General features: G+C 45.7%; 2 protein-coding genes across 5 annotated transcripts in view; one reads left to right on the top strand and one right to left on the bottom strand.

Annotated features, from left to right (window-relative positions):
* The first annotated feature begins 14057 nt into the window (after positions 1 to 14057).
* On the top strand, positions 14058 to 20339 carry MED18 (mediator complex subunit 18). Its single transcript, XM_032765746.2, has 2 exons — positions 14058 to 14323; positions 15253 to 20339. The coding sequence occupies exons 1-2, from the start codon at positions 14251 to 14253 to the stop codon at positions 15804 to 15806; spliced, it is 627 nt and encodes a 208-aa protein (XP_032621637.1). The 5' UTR covers positions 14058 to 14250; the 3' UTR covers positions 15807 to 20339.
* CERT1 (ceramide transporter 1) overlaps positions 19245 to 22468 on the bottom strand; it is a 179537-nt gene continuing 176313 nt past the window's right edge. For all 4 annotated transcript variants that reach the window (XM_032765738.2, XM_032765737.2, XM_075067006.1 and 1 more), the window contains one exon: positions 19245 to 22209. The gene's annotated coding sequence lies outside the window, so the exon portion shown is untranslated. The remainder of the gene's footprint in view (positions 22210 to 22468) is intronic.

Genomic DNA, 22468 nt, shown 5'->3' with positions numbered 1-22468 from the left:
AGTTATTAGCTGCAGCCCGGCAAGTTCCTTGCACCCCCCCGAACTTTTATTTCCTGTGGGCACCAAACTCCCCTCCCCTGCTGCCCCTTCTCCCCTCCAGCATGCTGCCTCCCCTCTCCTCTGCCTACCTCAAGGCACTTCCTTTCCATGGGGGTGGGGGGGAGGGAAAGAGCAGAGAGCTGTGCACCCAGGGGAGGGGGCAGAGGGGATTTGGGGAAGGGGTTGGAATGATGGGGGCCTCATGGAAGGGGTGGAGCCGGGGGCAAAGGGAGGTGGGTTGCAGTGATGTGGCCCTCGGGCCAATGCACTAGTTCTCATGTGGCCCTTGTGGTCGTTTGAGTTTGAGATCCTTGCTCTAGACCAGGGGTAGAGATCAACTTTATATATGGCGCAAATAATTATTGATTCTCTATGAAGCCCCTTTTATTGTATGCAAACCACAGCAGTGGAACCTCTTACCACAAATGCAAAGTTTGGGGACTGAGGTGGGGCCAGGGCAGAAGATACATGCTTACAACAAACCACCCTCAGAAACAAAAAACAACCTGAAAACCAACATAGAGCACTTGTAATTGGATGGCTGAGGTCAGGTTCTTAGAGCTGCAGCTGTCTAACTGCTACAGTAGGGCAACAGATACATTTCTTAAAACATGTTGGCTAATGTTAAATCTCAGCATAGATGGAGTAAATTGTATTTGAACATGTTAGCTGATTGAGGTGAACCCTAGGCTGGCTTTCTTCCTCAACCCTGAGCACCTGGGGCTGGTTCACTTTCCTCCTCTGGAGTTGCTCTGCCACCTTACCACACACACAGACTTGGTCCAGGGCTATACTTAGACTTTGCCAGTGTGGAGGCAGCTTCTACAGGCAAAACTGCTCTTTTGCGGGTGTAGCCTTTTCCAGCCATCCTGAGCAAAATAAGCTACCCAGCAAGAGCTCGGTTTTGCTGAAATAACTGTATCAAAAGCAGGGGCTTTTGGTGGCTCAGCTATGTCAGTCATAAATCAGCTATGGCAGCAAAAGTCTGTCCTGTAGACCTGGCCTTGGCTATAGTAGTTTTGTGCCCTCCTGCAGGACCCTCCAGCATAAGAGTTGTTCAGGTATCACAGTGGAGTGTTATTGGTCAGTTCCCAGAGAGGACCAGGCTTTAGAAATTTTAGCAGACAGATCTGCAGATTTGAGGTTACATCTGCCTGTCAATTTAATAGACAAACCACAACACCAGGTACATGCCCTGATATTTGCATGGGTGATGTTGCAGGTGATATTCTAGATGTCCTACCACACAAGGGTGTGAGGGGAAAACACTGGATGACAGTGGTCCATTTCATAGGGGTACAATATTATACAATGGAAGGGCAAATTTAAATGGTGGTTCCAGGAATAAGCCTCCAGCGCAGGCTTTTACAACTGCAATTCTATCCTGCTGAACAAATACAGGACCTTAAAAAGAATAAGAGATGGGACAGCTGAAAATATAAAGGATGCCAAGTTGTCAGAACAGTGTCTGTTTGCCTTAGATCTCTCACTAATGAAAATAAAAGATTGCAAGAAACCATAAAGAAGCAGTAATGTGATACATGTTATCAACAAAGGGGCAAGCACATCAGATAACACTGACACCGTGAGCATGATGAAGCATTTGAGAGGCCCAAGGTCTATGAAAACAGCGCACAACTAGACACGGAGACCAAAACAACCTGTAGAAGAGGGAAGAACAGAAAATCTGTGGAACATGTAAAAGCCTGAGCCGAAAAATCTGTCCAGCAAAAAAAAAAAAAAAAAAAAAAAAAAAAGGGGGGGGGGGAGGGAGGGAGGGGAGAGAAGCTACAAAAATTGCCATTTTGAAATAGCATGCAAGCCATCAAAAACGATCCAGGATGGCGTACTCTCATTAAATTGTATGGAATCCACACTCCTAAGAGAGAGATCCTCAAGCCTTATAAAATGAAATATGCCATCAGCTTTTCAACCAAATAGTATTCTCTGTGTAACAAAGTGGAGCTGGAAACCAGACTTCCTTCTTCCCTTCTTCTGTCTTCCAATAAAAAGGACTTGACAGTATGCCCACTCTCTTCCACCATCCTCTTCTGTGTCCACCTGCCATTCCATGTTCAGGCTCATGGACAAAACTATAAATCTATTATAAGGGCCTGGTGTATACAGAGATTTTGTACTGATATAACTATATTGGCTAGGGGCTGGTTTGTTTTTTTCAGCCAAAATAGTTACACTATTCCAATCCCTACTGTGGATGCAGTTATACAGGCATAAAAAGTGCTTTATAGCAATTCTTGTGCAGAAAGGGGACTAAGCTGTATCAGTAGAAATACGTCTATACTAGTATCAGTGCATCCGCTGTAGGGGGGAAACCACTTTGGCCTGGTCTACACTGGGGGGGGAGGGGGAAATCGATCTAAGATATGCAACTTCAGCTATGAGAATAGCATAGCTGACGTCGACGTATCTTAGATTGCCTTACTTTGCATTCTCGTGGCGTGGGATCGATGGCCGCCACTCCCTCGTCGACTCCGCTTCCGCCTCTTGCCCTGGTGGAGTTCTGGAGTTGATGGGAAGCGTGTTTGGGGATCGATGTATCGCGTCTAGAGGAGACGCGCTACACTGATCCCCGATAGATTGATCATTACTCGCCGATCCGGCAGGTAATGTAGACATACCCTTTAAAAATAGTTAAAATAATATTTTAAAAAATAAAATAATTAAAGCTGTATAACCCTTAAACTGCTCCAATGATAAGGAAGCAGGGTGGGCCTACTAGAAACATAAAGAGGTATTACTGTTATGGGAGTTTCAGACTATACCGAGTCATCACGCTTCTCCTAAACTAGCTTCTGCAGAAACTATTTTGTGTTCTATTGAGAATGTCATGTATAAGCTTCTGTCCTAACCTGGTCTGAAGGCTAAGCTTTCCCAGGTAGCCCAAAGACAAGAAGGCTCAAGCTGCTTGCAGTGGGCTCCCTGGTGCAGACATCTGCTTTGGTGAGAGATGAACTGGGGTCAAGTAGCCTGTTTCTCCCCTTCTCCCCTTGGCAGAGACCCGTGGCACCATCACTCCTTGGCACTGAAGACGGCGAGACTGGCCCGGCACTTATCCCATTCACCAGCGCAGAAGCAGCACCGGAAGCAAGGGAGGAGTGGCCCCCCCACTTCAGGACTCACCCCAACGGAGTCAGCCAACGAGGCATGTCCCAGGGAAGAACCCCAGCACCAAAACTTTTGGAGCCTGAGCCACTTACTTCAGCCCCACAAGGGGGACTGTTGAGTCCGGTGCAGTTGGACTCCTTGGGTTTGGTGGTGGAGGAGGTAGAACTACCTTCCACCTCGGACAGCTGTGAGGCTGCCAGGGACCTCATTGCGATGATGGCACCGAGGTCCCCAGTCCTTTGCATTAAGCCTCTGATACCGCCATAGGGCGACACCATCCCACAGAAAGCCAGCGATGATCCGCCCTTCGACTCAGCCGGCAGAGGAGAGGTACTGCTCGGAGTCCCAGCACCACTTGGAGTCCTGGTGCCAGTCCCACCTGCGGTGCCGGTTGCACTTGTAGTGCCGGTTTGACTCGCGGCATTGATCCAGATCCTGCCAGCGCTCCCACTCACGGCGCAGATCGTCTTTGCGCAGTAGGTCCCAATCTCAACACCCCTGGTATCGGCACCGATCTGGCTCTGCGCAGACCACGCTCGTGGGACCACTCCAGATCACAGCACCGCTTCCCAGCCTCGCAGCACCGCTCCCCAGCTCAGCTGTTCTTGGCACCACCATGGCCATCATGGTACTGAGCCCCATCTTCAGACTCAGAGACAGGGTCCAAATATTAGCAGCGATCCCAGCAAAAGTTGGCACGGAACATACCTATCATTGGTGCAGGGCCATAGCCTACGCAATGGCATGGGCCAGTCCAGTGGCCATTTTGGACCCATAGGGGTACCACCAGGCCCAGAGTTCCAAGTCCAAGACCTCACACTCAGTGGATCTGAGCCTAGGGTGCCTGAGGCAGTGGCCAGTTGCACCATCTCCTCTGGAACCCACCCTAAGTCCTGAGCCAAACCTGCTGGAGCAGGAGGTCCCCGAGGACCAAGAGGGTCCAGAGGACCCAGTTCTCCCACTAGCGTCCTTGTCATCTTGCCCGGATGAGGTGGTGGCTGGCACCTCCATCTCAGGGACGCCACCTATAGATAGCCATGTCCACCAGGAACCCCTGCGCAGGGTGGCACAGAATATGAACCTGCAGGCTGAGGAAGTGGTAGAATCAGAGGACCTATAGTGCACATTCTGGCACCAGAAGGGCCATCCAGGGACACTCTACCCCTCATCAAAACTATACAAGACAATGCAAAGACCATTTGGCAGACCCCAGCATCCATCCCTTCCACCACTAAGGGTGTGGAGAGGAAGTACTTCGTACCCTCCAAGGAGTTCGACTACCTGTTCAGACACCCACAGCCTTGCTTGTTGGTAGTGTTGGTAGTAAATGAGAGGGAGAGGGAGAGTCAGCAAGCTCCAGCGCCTAAGTCTAAGGACCCCAAGTGCCTGGATTTATTCGGAGGTCAACCAGGAGGCAATCCTGAGCAGGTACAGTTTTAACTCCTGAAACTCTATGCAGAAGTTAGGAAGCTGGTACCAGCAACGTCCAGGGAGGAGTTTGGGGCAATTGTTGAGGAAGGAAAGGCAGTTGCACGGGCCTCTTAACAAGCCTCACTGGACGCTGCGGACTCGGCAGTGCACCCCTTGTCCTCAAGGATAGCTATGCGGTGTAGTTCATGCTACAAGCCTTGGGGCTCCCGCCTGAGGTTCAGCAAACTATGTAAGACCTACCCTTTGATGGGGTGGGCCTGTTTGCTGAACAGACTGACTCCAGACTGCATAGCCTCAAAGACTCCAGAGCAACAATTAAATCTTTGGGTATGCACACCCCGGCAACCCAACGAAAGCCCTTTAAGCCCCAACCGCCGCAAACAGCGTTCATACCCTCCTCGGCCAAGGCAAGGTTTTTACAGGCGCAGGGGTAGGAATGGCAGGCATAAATCTTCCCATCCCCTGTCCGCACAGGGCCAGGGCCCGACTAAGCCTTCATCAGGCTTAAAACAGACATTTTGAAGGTGTGCCTGAGGACGGAGCACCTGTCTTAACGCCGGATCCTTCCCCGTGTTTTTTGAACCGCCTATCCCACTTCTACTGTGCGTGGTCCCTAATAACATTGGACCACTGGGTTCTTCGCACGGTGGAAGTGGGATATTCTCTCCAATTCTGCTCCTACACACCCTCCCACCCCTCTTCCCTCTTCAGGGACTCTTTTCATGAGCAACTCCTTATCCAGGAGGTGCAGGTGCTCCTCGCCATAGAAGCAGTGGAGGAGGTTCCTCAGGAGATATGGGGCAAGCGATTCTATTCCCACTACTTCTTAATCCCCAAAGCCAAGGGTGAGTCTCAGACCAATTTTAGACCTGTGAGGACTCAACAAGTTCATGGTAAAGTAGAAGTTCCGCATGGTTTCCCACAATACAATTATCCCTTCTCTGGATCCGGGAGATTGGTTCGCCGCCCTCAACATGAAAGATGTGTACTTTTACATAGCGATTCGCCCTGCTTTTTAAGGTTCATGATTGAGCAAAAACATTATTAGTTCACGGTCCTTCCCTTCAGCCTGTAGACAGCTCCACCAAGTGCATGTCAGTGGTAGCAGCCTTCCTCCAAAGGAGGCAGGTGCAGGTATACCCTTACCTCGATGATTGGCTACTCAGGGGGCACACCAGAGAACAAGTGGAGTCACAGGTCTGTCTGGCCACATCCATGTTCAAGAGACTGTATCTCCTCCTCAACGTGAATGAGTACAACTTGTCTCTGACCCAGAGGATAGACTTTATCGGGGGTGCTGTTGGACTCAGTCCAGGCAAGAGCAAGCCTGCTGGAGTCCCGATTCCAAGCCATGGCAAGCATCATTCAATGCATGGCAGAGTACCCGACCACTACAGCAAGGAATTGCCTCAGTCTCCTCAGTTACATGGTGGCCTACATGTACGTGGTCCGACATGTCAGGCTGAGACTCAAGCCTTTATAGATATGGCTCACTTAGACATACCGGCTGGCGTGCCATAGCCTGGGACTAGGGGTCTTGGTGCTACAGCAGGTGCTAGAGTCACTCCAGTGTTGGCTCGATGCTGGAATAGTCTGCGGAGTCCCCTTCAGCATCCCTCAGCTGTCCTTCCCTCTAGTTACAGATGTGTCAGCTCTAGTTTGGGGCGCACATCTAGAAGACCTCCAAATGCAGGGCCTCTGGTCACAGGACGAGCTCTCTCTCTATATCAATATCAAGGAGCTCAGAGTGGTGCGACTCGGATAGCAGACCTTTCAGTCTTGCCTGAAAGGCCAGCACATGGCAATCATGATGGACAATACCACTGCAGTTTTACTTCAACAAGCAGGGTGGTATCTGGTCCTTGCTCTGTCAGGAGGCTCTCACGCTCTGGGAATTCTGTATAGCCCACTCCATTCACCTGGAAGCATCATATCTGCCAGGAGTCCAGAACATACTGACGGACCACCTCAGCAGGTCCTTCCACAGACACGAGTGGTCCATCCGGCTGGACATCATTCACTTCATCTTCCAGCGATGGGGGTCGACCTGTCCGCCACTCAGAGCAACAGGAGGCGCCCAGTGTTTTGCTCCTTCCAGGAAAGCAGCCCAGGTTCAATCGCAGACATGTTCCTGCTTCCCTGGTGAGGCCGTCTACTCTACACCTTTCCCCCGTTCCCTCTCATGCACAAGGTCTTACTCAAGGTCCACAGAGACAGGGCAGAGATAATTCTGGTGGCACCAGTGTGAGCTCTACAACACTGGTACACCACGTTTCAGGATCTGTCGGTCGACACTCTGATCACGTTGCCACTCCTTGCCAACTTGATTATTCAGGATCATGATCATCTTCATCACCCAGACCTCCAGTCCCTCCACCTCATGGCCTGGAAGCTTCATGGCTGAACCCTATGGAGCTTCTGTGCTCGGAGCAGGTAAGAGAGGTCTTACTCAGCAGCAGAAAGCCCTCCATGAGGGCCACATATCTAGTGAAGTGGAAGAGATTCACTGGCTGGTGTGACCAGTGTCATACGCCCCCACTTCAGGTGCTGTTACCCTTTATTCTGGAGTACCTTCTGCATCTGAAACAGCAAGGCCTGGCAGTGTCATCCATAAAGGTACACCTAGCAGCTATCTTGGCTTTCCACTCCGGAGTCTCTGGACGTTCCATCTTCACCAACCCCATGGTTGGACGGTTCCTCAAGGGTCTGAACTAGCTACATCCCCAGATCAGACAGCCTGTTCCTGCATGGGACCTTAATTTGGTCCTCTCTACCTATCATGGAAGGTAGCCTTCCTAACTGCCCTCACATCAGCAAGAAGGGTGTCTGAGTTAAAGGGGTTTACCTCCGACCCACCTTAAACAGTTTTCCACAAGACAAGGGGCAGCTCAGACCTCACCCAGCCTTTCTGCTAAGGTGGTATCACATTTCCTTACCAGCCAAGACATTTTCCTACCTGTTTTTTATCCAAAGCCTCATACCAGTAGCCGTGAGCAGAAGCTGCACTCTTTGGATGTTCGGTGAGCGTTGGCCTTCTATATCGAATGCACCAAGCCATTTAGGAAATCGAACCAGTTGTTCATAGCGATGGCTGACTGCATGAAAGGACTACCAGTCTCATCTGAAAGAATATCTTCCTGGATCACGTCCTGCATACGCACATGCTATAAGCTGGCCAAGACACCAGCCCTGTCACTTACAGCACACTCCACAAAGGCACAGGCCTCATCGGCGGCATTCCTGGCCAAAGTCCTGATACAAGAGATCTGCAGGGCAGCAAGTGGTCCTTGGTGCATATGTTCACCTCTCATTATGCCGTCGTGTAGCATGCCAGAGATAATGCAGCTTTCAGCAGAGCGGTGCTCCAATCTGCGATTTCACAACTCCGACCCCACTGCCTAGGTAAGGCTTGGGAGTCACCTAATTGGAATCAATATGAGAAATCACTTGAAGAAAAACAGTTACTCACCTTCCTGTAACTGTTGTTCTTCAAGATGTGTTGCTCAGATTCATTGCCACGCTTGCACGGCTCCACTAATTTGGTGGGTGGCGCTTCATTCTCTCCTTTGCGGCCACCAAGGTGCGCACCTTAGAGGGAACTATCTGCAGACCACCTGAATGGAGTGCTCCGTGGACCACAGTTTGAGAACCTCTGGTACAGAACATTTACATGAATGGGAAATTAATTAATTACTGGGAATGCTCAAGCAACTTTCCTACCCAAATCAGAAAGATGAAGAAACATCACTCCAAAAATTGGGTTGTTTTTTTTTAGAAAAAAATTCTTTAATAACTATTTAAGCTAACAATTTCCTCCAGATTATTTAGTTTAAAAAGAATATCTTAAGAACAGTTTATATAAAGAATAGGAGTGTTTGGACTTTTTGAAATCAGAATTTCATTTCCTGTTACACGCCAATAAAAACGGAGTCTCTCTAAAGATAGGCTGAATAAAAAAAAAAGTTAAAACTTACTTTAAAAGTTATCTGATGTTTTCCTGCCAGAAGAAGAATAAAGGCAATTAAATAAATGTTACATATTCATTAAGCATACTGCTTATTCAGAAACTGAAGGTGAGACTTATGTCAATCCTGAAGGCATGAAGCCAAAGGAAGAGTGACTGCACCAACTCTGAATTTAAACAAGCCTGAAAGATATGTGTTATCCCATAATTTCATGGAAATAAGGAGTGTATAAAAATCTTTCATGTAAACATTCCTTCCCTTCCCCACACACACTCTGCTATCCTCCTTAAACAGCAAGCACTCCACAACTCATCCTATCCATCTCTACAAGCAACCTATTACAGACAGCTACAAAAAATAGGGACAACTCAAGAAACAAAACCAATCCAAGGAAAACTTCCCCAAGACTTCGACATGGATTGGTGAGAGAAATTTAACAGAGACACTGCCAAGGGATTAGGTTTAAGAATCTTGTAATAATTTTTGAAATATGGAAATGATGTTGTAACTTAATATTTGAACAGTTCTCCTGTTAATTATGAAATGGTTAGACCATGTATTCGTGGAGAAGAGACAGGGGCTAAACAGTGGGATTTAATTAGAGTTAACATTCCTAATATTTGTAATTGGCCTGTCTTAAAACAGATCCTTAAATGGCTTCTTTTAAGTAACTGATTTAAATATTTTCTTCAGTTTCATAGGATTTAGTTACCATTGATTACTTTGCCCAGTTATAAACTAGTTATTACGAACAACCAACAGGGTCCACCTTTCCTTAAATAAAGTTATATAGCCCCTTAATTATCTAAGAATATAAGATTGGTTTCACAACCATTTCTGGAAATAAGCCCTGAGTCTCAACTTGCCAAAAGAAGAGTCCCCCATCAAAGGCAGGCCCATACAGAAGCAATTATAACCATTTTTCACTTCTGTTATCTTCCTGCACTGTAACTGTGGTGTAGTAAGAGGAGGCCCTGAGACATAAACCTTGGTATCAGAGGCCTGGTATGAGGCCTAAGGCCTGAACTAAAGTAATGGTCAAGACTTTGCTAACATAAAGCAAAGTGAAGCTGTGAGCCAGAGGCAGGCCCTGCTCACAGAAGCTTGGCAAGAGAATACGGCGCTGATGCGGCAGGAGAAAGATAATACCTAAAGGTACTGAACACTAGAGATCAGAAATTCACATACTTGCAACATTCTACACAGAAACAAGGAACAGACGATCTGTCTTGACCATCAGGGGCAAAAGGGTAAAAATGATGGATAGAGTTGTTTGATCGAACCAATCTACGTAGAGGGGTTGTACCACTGCGTAGAGGGTGCCCACCTCAGTACATCAAGAGTGATGTGTAACGTTTGTATCTATGTAAAGAATGTATCTGGGGCGATGTCGTTTGTCCGGCCGAGGGGGCAGGGAAAGTCCCGCCACTGACCGGGTCCATTGCCAAGAGGCACTTTCCTCGTAGATATGCCCGAATTATGCTCAGAAACCTACAGGGAACTGCCATTGTGTCCGAGATCGCAATAAACCTAGCAGACGTGACTTTGCACCTTACTGGAGTCTGTGGTCATTGGGGGTTCTCGTCGGGTCTGCTGCATCAGCTATCTGCAGAGCTGGGGCAGCACACGGGGCAAGCACATGCACGCAGCCGAGTGATAGGAGACAGCAGAGCACCACACTGGTAGCACATCTGACAACACTTCTGACAACATGTGGTTCTTCAAAATGTGGGCGCAGACATGTATTCTGCTCAGGTGTGCGTGTGCCTAGTGCACTGAAGCTGGAGAACTTTGCTTAGCAGTACCCACTGGGGCAGCACTCGTACCATCTGCCTTTCATACCCCCTCCCACAGCCCCAACTCCCCTCAGTTTCTTCACACTGGAATCTAAGACTGGGGACCCTGAAGCAGGATGTGGACAGTCTAAGAAGAAAGTAGCTGACAATGTTGCTGATTTAAATATTCCAAAGCCTCTCAAGCCTCTGAAATAAACATTTGCATTTAACACCTAAGAAGCAAGCCAAATGTTTTCAAGCTCCTGAAGAGCAGCTGCAAAAAACAAAATGTTATTTGTCCGGTCCTCCTTGGAGTGGCCAAACTGAAGAAATGAAAGGTGATATTCACCAACATATGCACAACTGATAATTAACTGTTAATCATTCATATGCTTATTAAAAATATCAGGCAGTAAAAACTGAGACTGAACTATTTCAAAATAGATATGAAATGCTGCAAAGGCTACTTGAAGTGAGTGAGGCATGTAATAACTGGAATACAAGGAAATTGCAATGGCTTATGCAATTGCAAAAATTTAAAGGAAGGAGTGTGTGGAATTGCTGTGGAAGTGAAGAAGATATGGTGTTTTCCCCCCTTTCCTATTTAAGAACATAAGAACAGCCATACTGGGTCGGACCAAAAGTTCATGTAGCCCGGTATCCTGTCTTCCGACAGTGGCCAATGCCAGGTGCCCCAGAGGGAATGAACAGACAGGTAATCACGAAGTGATCCATCCCGTCACCCATTCCCATCTTCTGGCAAACAAAGGCTAGGGACGCCATCCCTGTCCATCCTGGCTAATAGCCATTGATGGACCTATCCTCTATGTTTTCAGTGAAGGATCTCTCTTATTTCTGTGCATATTGTGTTACGTCTCTTATTAAGTTCCTGTACTGTCTGATAAGCTGTGCTGGTCTGAAAATCATGCTGAGTCTTACTCATTTCAGTGCATTCATGCATTGTTTCCCCCATTTTGCAATAATCCAAAAGCATAAAAGAAAACCTTCTTGACAACAGTGGAAACCTTTCACATTAGCTACATAGCACATATACACTATTTTTATCTTATGTGCTGCACAAATGTGTAATATTGTAAACTTGCCTCCTCCATTAGATCCTTCAAAACAAGCACTGAGATAACTTCTCGAGTCATCTGACTGCAAACCTCTGTAGTAATAAATGAAATAAAATGCAACTGAAGTCACATTCCACTTTGCATGGTTTGAGCTGATGACCAGCTGTTCTAAGAGTATCTAGGGAAAGTAATGCCAGCCAAAATGAAATTGTTGGAGTGCTTTGATATGTTGTTAGCATCTCCGCCAATGGTAATATGTATGTTGAGTCCAAAAGGCATTTAGTACACAAAAAATAAGATTTTATGTTTACATGATGTTGGTCTCTTGACAACTGATGCTATGGCATCTGTGTGTAAAGTCACATACCCTCATGCTCTGAAGATTCAACCCTAGGTACAACTGAGTGTACATGTGCAGAGTGAAAGATGAAACAGTAGTGTACCACAAACAGCAATGGATTGTTTAACATATTATTTCTGAGGCATTTTGTTTTCCTGTATGATGCATTCCTCGTAGAGGTCTCCATTAGTTCTTCTTCTAAGGTTACCTTCGCTTAGGGTGACCTTAGACTTGTTTTATCATGTACAGTGAGTCAAATTCAGCACTGTGTTCAAGCACCATATATATTATGGAAGTGGTGTGGGTGTGTGACGTGTGGCAGAGTATTACTCAAGAATGAAACATCAGGGGGAGGGAGTGACATGTCCCAACTCCTTCAAAACAGTCTGATGGCCATGGGGACATGTCACTTGGGGTGACTTGAGACTTGTTTTGTCATGTACAGTCAGTTAAAACCCAGCTCCTTATTCAAGTACTAGCTACAATATGGAGGTGACATCTGGCACCATACTATGAAAGATGAAATCTTTGCATCATGGAGTGAAGAGTCTGAAGGTTCCAGGAATATGTCACTCCGGGTGACCAGAGACTTATTTTGCCATTTAGTTAATCAAAGCCCAGTTCCTTATTCAAGTACCATATGCACTATAAAAGTGCGATGGGAGTGACACGTGGCAGCATATTGTACAAGAACAAAGCTTCAGGTCCGGAAGTGACTTCTCTCAACTCCTTCAGATGAGGTTGATGGTCAAGGGAACCTGTCACTTGGGGTGACCAGAGAAACATTTTGTCACACACAGTAAAAACCCAGTTCCTTATTCAAGCCCTATGTACAATATAGAAGTGGTGTGGGAGCATGACATGTGGCAACATGCTGAGCTGGGTCAGGGAGTGGCATATCCCAGCCCCTTCAGAAGAGTCTGAGAGCAGTGGGGAGGTGTCAGTTGGAGTGACTCAAGACACATTTTGTCACTTACAACCAGTGAAATCCCAGCGACTTAATCAAGCCCCATGTACAAAAGGGAAATGGGGTGAGGCAGTGCCATGGCAGCACACTGTACAAAATGATGCTTTGGGTGCAATTTCTACCAGCTCCTTTGAAACAGCATCATGGGGATGTGTCACAGACTCACCTGGGGCTCAGGTGATCCAAGACTTGTTTGGGCACATAGTCAGCTAAACCCCAGTTTATTTGATGCTCTAATTAATAACTAATTACTTAATTACATGCTTATCACAATAGTTTTGATAAAAGCAACAGAGTCCTGTGGCACCTTAAAAACTAACATGTATTGGAGCATAAGCTTTCGTGGGTGAGTACCCACTTCATCAGATGCAATTAGTTTTGGTGCCATTTCTAAAAATTTAATCTTACCGAAAACTTAATTTTCGCCTTTGAATAAAGAACTGGCGGCCACCAATAAGGAGCTGAGAATAAGGAACCAACTTCAGCCTCTTCCTGTGTGCCCCGGACTGGCCGGGCAGCGCGACCCTGGCTGGACATCGGTGGGAGAGGGGAAAGAAGGTGTCTGCTCCGGGCTGGCGGGGGGGGGGGGGGGGGGGGGGGGGGCGGAAAGGGGCGGTATCTGCCACGGGCTGGCGGGCGGGAGGGGGGAGCGGCTGAGGGCGCGTGCCCCTGGCTGGCCGCGAGCGGGGGGGGCTGAGGGGTCGCGTGGCCACGGGATGGACCGGCGCGGGGGGGTGGGAGCGGCTGAGGGGCGCGTGCCCCTGGCTGGCCGGGCGAGGGGGGGCTGAGGGGCGCGTGCCACGGGCTGACTGGACAGGGTGCTGAGGGGCGTTTGTCCCGGGCGGGGCGCCACGGCCACGCGCACACCTTTCTCCCTGCCCAACAACGCGCAGAGGCCGCCCTCGCTGGCCTCGGCGCGAGCAGGAAACCCCGCCCCGCTCCCTCAGCCCGCCTGCTGCCGGGCGAGGGCGTGGGGCGACGCATGCGCTTTCGGGCGAGGGAGCAGGTCGGCAGCCTGGGCGGCGGAAGCGGAGCTGTGCCGGGCCCGATCTTTGGAACAGCCCGTAAAGCGGGCAGCCCCGTCCCGCCCCGCCCCCCTACAGGTGAGGGGCGGAGCGTTCGCCCTGCTCATGGGGCTCCAGGACTGGCTCCCCCGCCCCACCCGGGGCCGGCTGCTGCCCCCCGCCCAGTCCTTTGCTCTCTTCCCCGGCGTGGCTCCTCTGCCCCCCTTCCCGCCATCCATCCTCCCCACGCCGCGACAGGGTCCTCCAGCCCCGCCATCCATCCTCCCCCCGGCTCACCTGCAGCAGGCCCCTCCCAGGTGGTTATATCCAAGCCGCACCCGGTTGCCCTACTCGCTCTGCAAGTTGTAGCCGCAGGGAGCCCCTCATCGAGGCGTCGGTTCCCGTACAAGGAAGGGCAGGTATCCCCCCCCCCACACTGCGGGGGCGCTGGGGGTCTCCCTACGCCTGAATACCTGCTGTAGTCATGGACCTGATTTCTTTGTGCTTCATCTAGGAAAACCAAAACCATGGAGGCCCCACCTGTTACCATGATGCCTGTCACTGGGGGCACCATTAACATGATGGAGTATTTACTCCAAGGTAAGGCTGGTAAGAAGATGGGTTTGATTTCACGTCATAGTGGCATGCTGCCAGGTTCTTCTGAAAACTCGCAGCTTGCCTGTCCCGAAGTCATTCGTGTTTTTAACGTTGTGAGATGAAGGGGAGAGGGGGAATAGGAAAGAGAAGAAAAGACCTTACCTCAATCAGATCCTAAACTAGGGAGGTCAGATCTCTCTTGTGAAAGACATTGACCTTTAGAGCTAAAACTCTCCAGAAGCAGGCAATCTGTCTCTGATGGTGCACTGACTCCTTGCCTCCAAAAGGAACTCACCCACTCCTTCCACTGTTTCAAAACTCCTTTTTGGTGCAGAATATTTGGTTACTTAATATTTGTTTTGGGCTTTGCTGTTTCCCTTGGACTTTTTGGTTCTGCTGCAAATCCCTCTGAAAGCTTTTGTGACCTTCTCCAGTGTAATTATTAACGTTATATTGGTATCTCTGTGCTGCTGTTGTAGCTACAGTCTGGAGTACAGACATTGGAAAACAGCACTAATGTACCTGCAGCTCCTTGTCCGTGTAGGGAGAGTGGTCCAGAAATTAGAACTAGTAATTAGAGTTAGGTTTTTTCCTTGACTGCCATTGACTGTCTGATCTTGGGCAAAGTCATTCAACTGTTATACACCTCAGTTTGCCTTTCTATAAAAAATAAAATGGGGAATAATACTTTTGTAAATACTTTCAGATTCTCAGCTGAAGAATACTGGGTATGTTGTTTACTGCAGGTTTTGCATCCTCTGCTACTTTTTGAAAAATGAGTTTGGATGACCATTTGTTCTATTTGTTCCTTTTTTTTAAAATATGGTGAAATGATTTGGGGTATCCTATGCACTGGTGGATGAAACCATGCAGTCGTAAGGGCAGTAGTAAACTGCTTATTGGTGAAATAATGAACTTGTTCTCCTCCGCAGGAAGTGTTTTGGATCAAAGCCTGGAGAGCCTCCTTCACCGGTTGCGTGGTCTGTGTGACAACATGGAACCTGAGACATTCCTGGACCATGAGATGGTGTTCCTCCTGAAAGGTCAGCAAGCCAGTCCCTTTGTCCTGAGGGCACGGTGCTCCATGGACAAAACTGGCACACCCTGGCACTTGCGCTATTTGGGACAGCCAGAAATGGGAGACAAAAACCGCCATGCTCTGGTGCGCAACTGTGTTGACATTGCTACCTCAGAGAACCTTACTGACTTTCTGATGGAGATGGGCTTCCGGATGGACCATGAGTTTGTCGCCAAGGGCCATGTGTTCCGCAAGGGTATCATGAAAATTGTAGTGTACAAGATCTTCCGCATCCTGGTTCCAGGAAACACTGATAGCATTGAGCCCTTGTCTCTCTCCTACCTCGTGGAGCTGAGTGTTGTAGCTCCGGCAGGACAAGACGTAGTTTCTGATGACATGCGAAACTTTGCTGAGCAGCTAAAGCCGTTAGTTCACCTGGAGAAAATTGACCCCAAAAGGCTCATGTGAGTGAAAAGGACCTAGCAAGTATGTCTAGTTCCTCTTTCTCAGTGGTCCTGGTGACCAGCATGTAGATACACTTCTTCCAAAATGACTCTGGCAAGAACTGAGGAATTAAAGGTTTTGTTTGGGTTTTTTGGGGGGGGGGGGGGGGGTAGTGCAGAGGTTGTCTCTGGTGTGTTTTGTCACTGCTGTAATTGACAATTGGATCACTTTTTCCCCACTTAATGTTCCCCTTTATACAGATCTACCATCAGGGTTGACATTTTTGAAATGTACTAATTTGGAATTTTCTTATTAAGAATCCCTTTAAACAGCATGGATAGAAACATTTAATGTCCTTTATTACATCATATTAGTGTTTCTGCTTCCATATTAAGAAGGGTCTTACTCGTAAGAAGGTGAACAGACCTGAGATCCAAAGTATCAAACATGCTTAGGTTCATTTCTCTTTCTCACTGCACATCTCTGGCTGCTGCCTCTTCAGTTGCAGCATGGCTGCTTCTATTCTAATAACTCGTCTTGCAAAGACTGTAAAAGAGCATGTTCATGAGCTTCATCCCTCAAGTGATGTCCAAATGTTACTGCATGAGACAGGAAATACAACTAACTGTCTGCACAGTGTTGTCAAAGAGGAGCACATCTTTTCCTATACTATTTTTTTTTTCCAATAGCATTCTTAGGTGTTACTTGTAACACTAGCAGATACAAAACTAAGATGAGAATGAGTTTTTCAAGTAAAGGTATACCCCTTTAAGAAGTATAGATTTTAAAAGCCAATGGCCTTAGCTATGTCACAACCTGAGGTTTTCAAAACTGAGATCTCTCAAAACATAACTTACTTTTAATACTGTTTGTTCTATGTACATCACTGTGCTCTGGGGATGAAAATAATCTGGTCAATTTCTCTTGTTTCTAGTCAATTTCTGTTTCTGCCTCTTACATATTTGTAAAAGGCTAGTAACAGTTTGTAGATAATATTTAAAACAATGTTTCCAGTGGAATTTAAATAATTCTGTACATCTAAAGGTTTTTCAAAAGGTCAGTTTTAGGAAACCAAAATTTTTGGCCCCAAATTTACGTCACAGTATTGCCAGTTGCAAATTTTTTTTTTTTTTTTTTTTGAAGTCATACACCGTGGTGCCTGACCCCTCTGACTGTGTTAAATGATAGCGAAACACAATACCTGGGGTTTGTGTACTCTTTACCACTAGAGCAACTGTTGCCTCCAGTTTTCTGCTGTGGTAAAATTGGGGGCATTAAAAGACTTATGATCAGTAGGTGCCCAAGACTCTTAATTGACTATCTTGGTGGTTTTAATAGGTGATCTGAGCTGTTCAATTAAACAATTCCTTATTCTATGCCTCTGAGGTCCATAGTCAAACTATACAATAATTTTCAGTACAAATATGTAATTTCAGAAGGGTCTTAAATATTAGCCCTGGGAGTGGGTGGTTATGATAAAGTACAGTAAATCACTTACAATTGTCCTTCATTTACAAAAATTGTCATTAATGCTAGTAGAGATATAATAGGTTACATCTAAATGTTTCCTAACATGCTCTACAAACATGCACAGAGTGATTATTTCATTATTAACTTGCAACCACCCTTGCCCTAGAACTCTGCTGTTGGAATGGCATACAGCAGGGGTTCTCAAACTGTGCTGGGGGAAGAACAACATGACGCTGCTTGGTGCACCAGGGTGTGGATAACAAGGCAGTGCTTGGCCTGATCCTCCAAGCTTTAAGTGTAGCAATCCAGTCATAGGGAAGCCAAGAACTCTGTGCCAGATGGAATTTCAGGATTTAAGCAGTGTTGCCTGCCTGCCCACACCCTGCTCTGCTGAAGGTATCCTGTTTTCTTTTCTAAATCACACAGGAGCAAATAGATCTGGGCAGTGAAACTAGTGACCCATAAAACTAGTACAAAAATGAACAAGCAAAAGGCATCTTATTCCATTATCAGAACATATTTGTTTAGAAATTATTCACCAGCTCCCTTGTGACTGGGATGACATCCATTCCGCACTAGCCATCAGTACAACAGGTGTTTCTTTTAGCCTAGGGAAAATGAAGAGTAATGTCTCCAGTTACCAGAGGAAGATAGGTTAAGTAGATACAAAATGACCTATGCTGGAATTTGGCCAAGACTTGTCTGTTGAATACTTAGTTACAAAAGAAAACTACTACCCATTCCACTAGGCAGTGTTAGCAAATGAGCCTAAGGGGGCTTATTTTCATAAGTCAGAATGTTGCTGGAGGCATCATCTGTTTTGTGGCAATTGGATGTGTAATTTGTGCTGTTAAAATGTTGCCTCCACTTCCAGTGCTGCCCTGCACACCATGTTGTCACCATGTCTCAAAGAGGAAGTTCAACATACAATGTATGTAGTGAACTAAGGAGTAAAGGAACCTGTCAGGATACCAACAATAAAACAGAAGTTTATGGAGGGGTGTGTGTGTGAGAAGAGGAGAGCAGCTTTGTAAAGTAAGTTTACATAACACCACCTCCCACATCCTTGACTAGCCATTTTCCCAGATTTTAGGGCTTCAGAATGACCTAGAACAGGGTTCTTTCTTTGAGCTAGTGCTATCAGATGGGTGGGGCTAGAACAGAGGTAGGCAAACTACAGCCCGCAGGCCCCTCCTGCCCAGCCCCTGAGCTCCTGGCCTGGAAGGTTAGCCCCGGGCGCCTCCCCTGCTGTTCTCGCTCCCCTGCAGCCTCAGCTCACTCTGCCACCAGCGCAATGCTCTGGGCAGTGCGGCTGCGAGCATCTGGGGCAGCGCAGCTGCAGAGCCTGGTCTGATCTGGTGCTCTGTGCTGCGCACTAGCAAAAGCATGGCTGGCGCCAGCAGGGCAGCACAGCTGTAGCACTGCCAGCCATCAGTGCTCCAGGCAGCACAGTACAGGGGCAGGGAGTTGGAGGGTTGATGGTCAGGGGGCAGGGGTGTGGATAGCAGTCGGGGCGGTCAGAGGGCAGGGAACAGAGGGGTTGAATGGGGGCAGGGGTCCTGGGGTGGGCAGTCAGGGGATAGGGAGAAGGGGTATTTGGATGGGGCTGTCAGGAATGAGAGGTGGTGTTGGATGAGGTGGCAGGGGGCAGTCAGGGGTCCGGTGGGGCGGGGGGAGAAATCAGATTTAAGTATTTTAAAATTCTTCCCCCACTGAGAGTTTTAAAGTTATCAGTAAAGAGAAAAAGTAAACTGCAATATCCTTTAACATGCCTCAGAGGAAGACTTATTTTACAAATCAGTCCAATTTATCTTTGGATGTTTCCACTAGGTGGCCACAGTAAATGAAAAATAGCTACTGTCCTACAACAAGCTAATTTCTTAGACCCATGAATGAGAAATGTGCAAAGGTTTGGTTATTTTATTAAAATGCTATGTATGACATTTTACTTCTTCAAAGCACTAAATGTTAAAAATAACTACAAACCAGAACTATTTTTCATAATATTTTAATACTTTTCACTTTTAAATACTGGTTTTAAATTTGTGATTGTAACATGGAAGAGCCAACTTTTAATTTTTAAAACTTATCAGTATTATAAAGCTATCACAGAACAAACAGCCACACTCTACACACTCAAGGTACTCAAAAGTATGATTCATGTTTTGAGTCTGTGGATGAACAGTGGCAATTCAAATACAGCTTAATCTGTAAAACTGAAATTCTGGTGAAAGATTTTTACTGGACAATTTGATTAGCTTAAAGAAAATCAACACAACTTCAGATAAACCAGCACATCCCAATTAGGTAAAAGGTGATTTCCACTCAAAACGTGCAATGGCATTTTTTCCTAGAGAAACTTATGAGAAATTATTCAGATTCAGAAAACTGTTGAACCACCTCTTTTCCTGATCCCCTCATCCTCAATAAAAACTGTATCTAGTCATGGAGAAGATCTCATTTGGTGACAGATCCAGGTTCCCAAGATAATAGAAGTTAAGGGACCCTTATCACATTTGAGGGTGAAGATTGCTGCATTCTCTGAATAGGCTGAATTAAGAACTGATTTAATTTACAAAAATGACAATCTGGAGTCAGAGGCTAGTGCTCATCAACAGTACCACACACATATGGTTAAAGTGACATTAATTGGCAGAAAAAAGGCCAAGTATTGGAGGAGGAAGGAGAGAGACGACATAAATGCAAAAAAGGTTTGGAGATCTCTTCTGGAAGAAAGGGCATAATGGATATGCAACATACATTTACACAGCATGAGAAGAAGCTTAAGCTTTTATTTGAAGGGTCGGTACTTATGACTCTTGAACTCGCAACTCTTTCCATATTCAGTAAGGAGCTTCTTGTACTTCTGATTGGGCAGGGCTAGCTGTAGTGAAAGACCAGTGCTTTATCTAAAAGTAAAATGTATTCTTTACAAATAGTATCTTTAGTGTAATTTATTTACAGAATAAATTGCAAAAGTACATCACATTTAGTGCAAATGCAACTAATGATATTAAGATTTATGTACTGCTTCGTAAACTTTCCATACCTTTGTAAAATAAAGCTATCCAATTAAATTAATAAACAGTTACTTGCCTGTGTTCGATGATAGTTACCAGAAATGGCAAATAAGGAGTTAAACATTTGTATTTTGGGCATAAGACTTTTTGTAAAGTTCCCATTAGTGGCTATGGTCAATGAATCATTTTTCAGTTTGATTGCAAAAAGATGAAACGTTTGAGGTATAAGAAATTCTTTTTAACATCGTTATATAAAATGCTTACTGGTGATGTAGTAAACGTGTACAATTTTAATCTTATTTGCCTTACTAGCATTACCATATAGGCACTTTTCTACATATTCAAATCAAGAACAGAATTATTCTGTAATAAGGCATATTCCATGCACACCATTTAGAGAGGCAAATAAAAGAGAAGAAAACTTTTATAGAGCATGAAATCTGCATGTATGTGTGTAACCATGTTATATGTGTTTGTACCTCTACAGAGAATAAAGACTAACAGACATAAGGAGTAATTCACTTACAACATTGTGCAGATCAGACATTTATCAGCCAACTCTTCATTAAATTACTCTTTTGTAGCTATATCCAGGCACCTGCAACACTATATTAAATAAGACTTTCAGCTTTCTTTTGAAAAAAATATATCTGAATCTTTTGTTTGTTTGACATATACAAGTTAGTGAAGTGCCCAAGAAATGCCTCTGAATAATCTCCACCTAAAGGCTGCCAAGCGAGATATCTGCTCAAGTGAGTACTACTCTCTGCCCCCACAGTCCACTCCTCATGGCTATTTCCAGAGATAAAGGCAGGCAGATATTTGCATTCAAGTTCTCACAGCAACTAAGGGGAACTTTTCATTTAGAATCTGGATTCTTATAGCTCTGTTAAGTTTCTGATCAAGTAGTAAATATTAATGCAACTCACATTTTCTACACATACCTCATAGTGTGGCTTTAATTAAGATGAGAACAAAAAGGTGCAGGACCAGGAAATAATGTACTCGCTTTTACTTGCAGACTGGGAATGTTGTCCTATGTAGTTCAGTTTGCTTTAATAAATATTACAGGGTACCTTCTCGCAGTTTCACAAAACCCACAGTCCACATGTAACATAGCATGGACAGACTACTGTTGTAGTTTTCAGGCACAATCTCGCCCTCTCATATAGAATCTACCTAGAAATTTCTGAATCATGTTCAATAAATTCTGTAGCACATATTACATAACTAAAAAATACAATAGAAATATAAAGATATCTGGGAAAAAATAAAGCTTTTCACAGTCTTCCTCCATCAGAGCCAAAGGTCTTCATAGGAGTAAGATAACAGAAAAGGCAAAGTCATGTGGATATTGACAGCCCTCAATTAAGAAACATTTTACATAACAAGATGATTCAGCAGCAATGAACTATGATTATACAAAGCAAAACAAAACCCTTGCCCAAAGGTCACCTGCAAACCTGAAAAAATACCACCCACAGGTTTTTGTGCATATAAAGCACATACAGTATGCTATATGTGCATTTGTCTCTTGTGCTTTTTAGACATGCACAAAAACAGAAAACCGTATATGTGTCTTGAAGGGCCACAGTAAACAAAAGCTTTGCAAATTGTTTAAAATTGAAGCAGTAATCCAAGTTGGTGATTCAAAGTTGTATTTTTTTCTCCTCTAAAGCAAGCAAATAAAAATATATCCATATACATGTATCAATACATGTATTTATAATTACACACTGATTCAGCAAGGAGAGCTAGCAGAAGACAGCTAGTGTTAGATGTTCAGCCTCACGGTGCTGCAGTATTTCTTCACTTCAGAACACAAAGCCTAGGACTTGGGCCACAAAAAGACTGTAGATCCTACGTTCCAGCTTGGAGCCTTCAATTTGGTTTATTTCTCCAACACGGAATGTTCACACACAGTCTTGTTTCAATCACTGTAGAAGCATGGAAAGGACATAGCATAATACATTTAGAACACTAGTAAGAAAATGAGAAATAGTTATGAAACATTCCAAAAGCACAATTTAGAAACAATGTCTTGCCTCCAAATTTTGCTTGTTTGATCATGACCAACACTTGAGTTTTTAATGATTCACATTTTCAGACAGGCCTTCTGTAACTAAATGCAACTGAAGTAAGTTTTGAGCTAGAAACTATAGGGACAAACTACCACTACCAAAGAGGATTAAATGA

The sequence above is a fragment of the Chelonoidis abingdonii genome, chromosome 6, assembly GCF_003597395.2.
Source record: "Chelonoidis abingdonii isolate Lonesome George chromosome 6, CheloAbing_2.0, whole genome shotgun sequence".
NCBI lineage: Eukaryota > Metazoa > Chordata > Testudines > Testudinidae > Chelonoidis > Chelonoidis abingdonii.
Note: the sequence above shows the minus strand (reverse complement) of the source record. Positions and strands in the feature narration are given on the sequence as shown.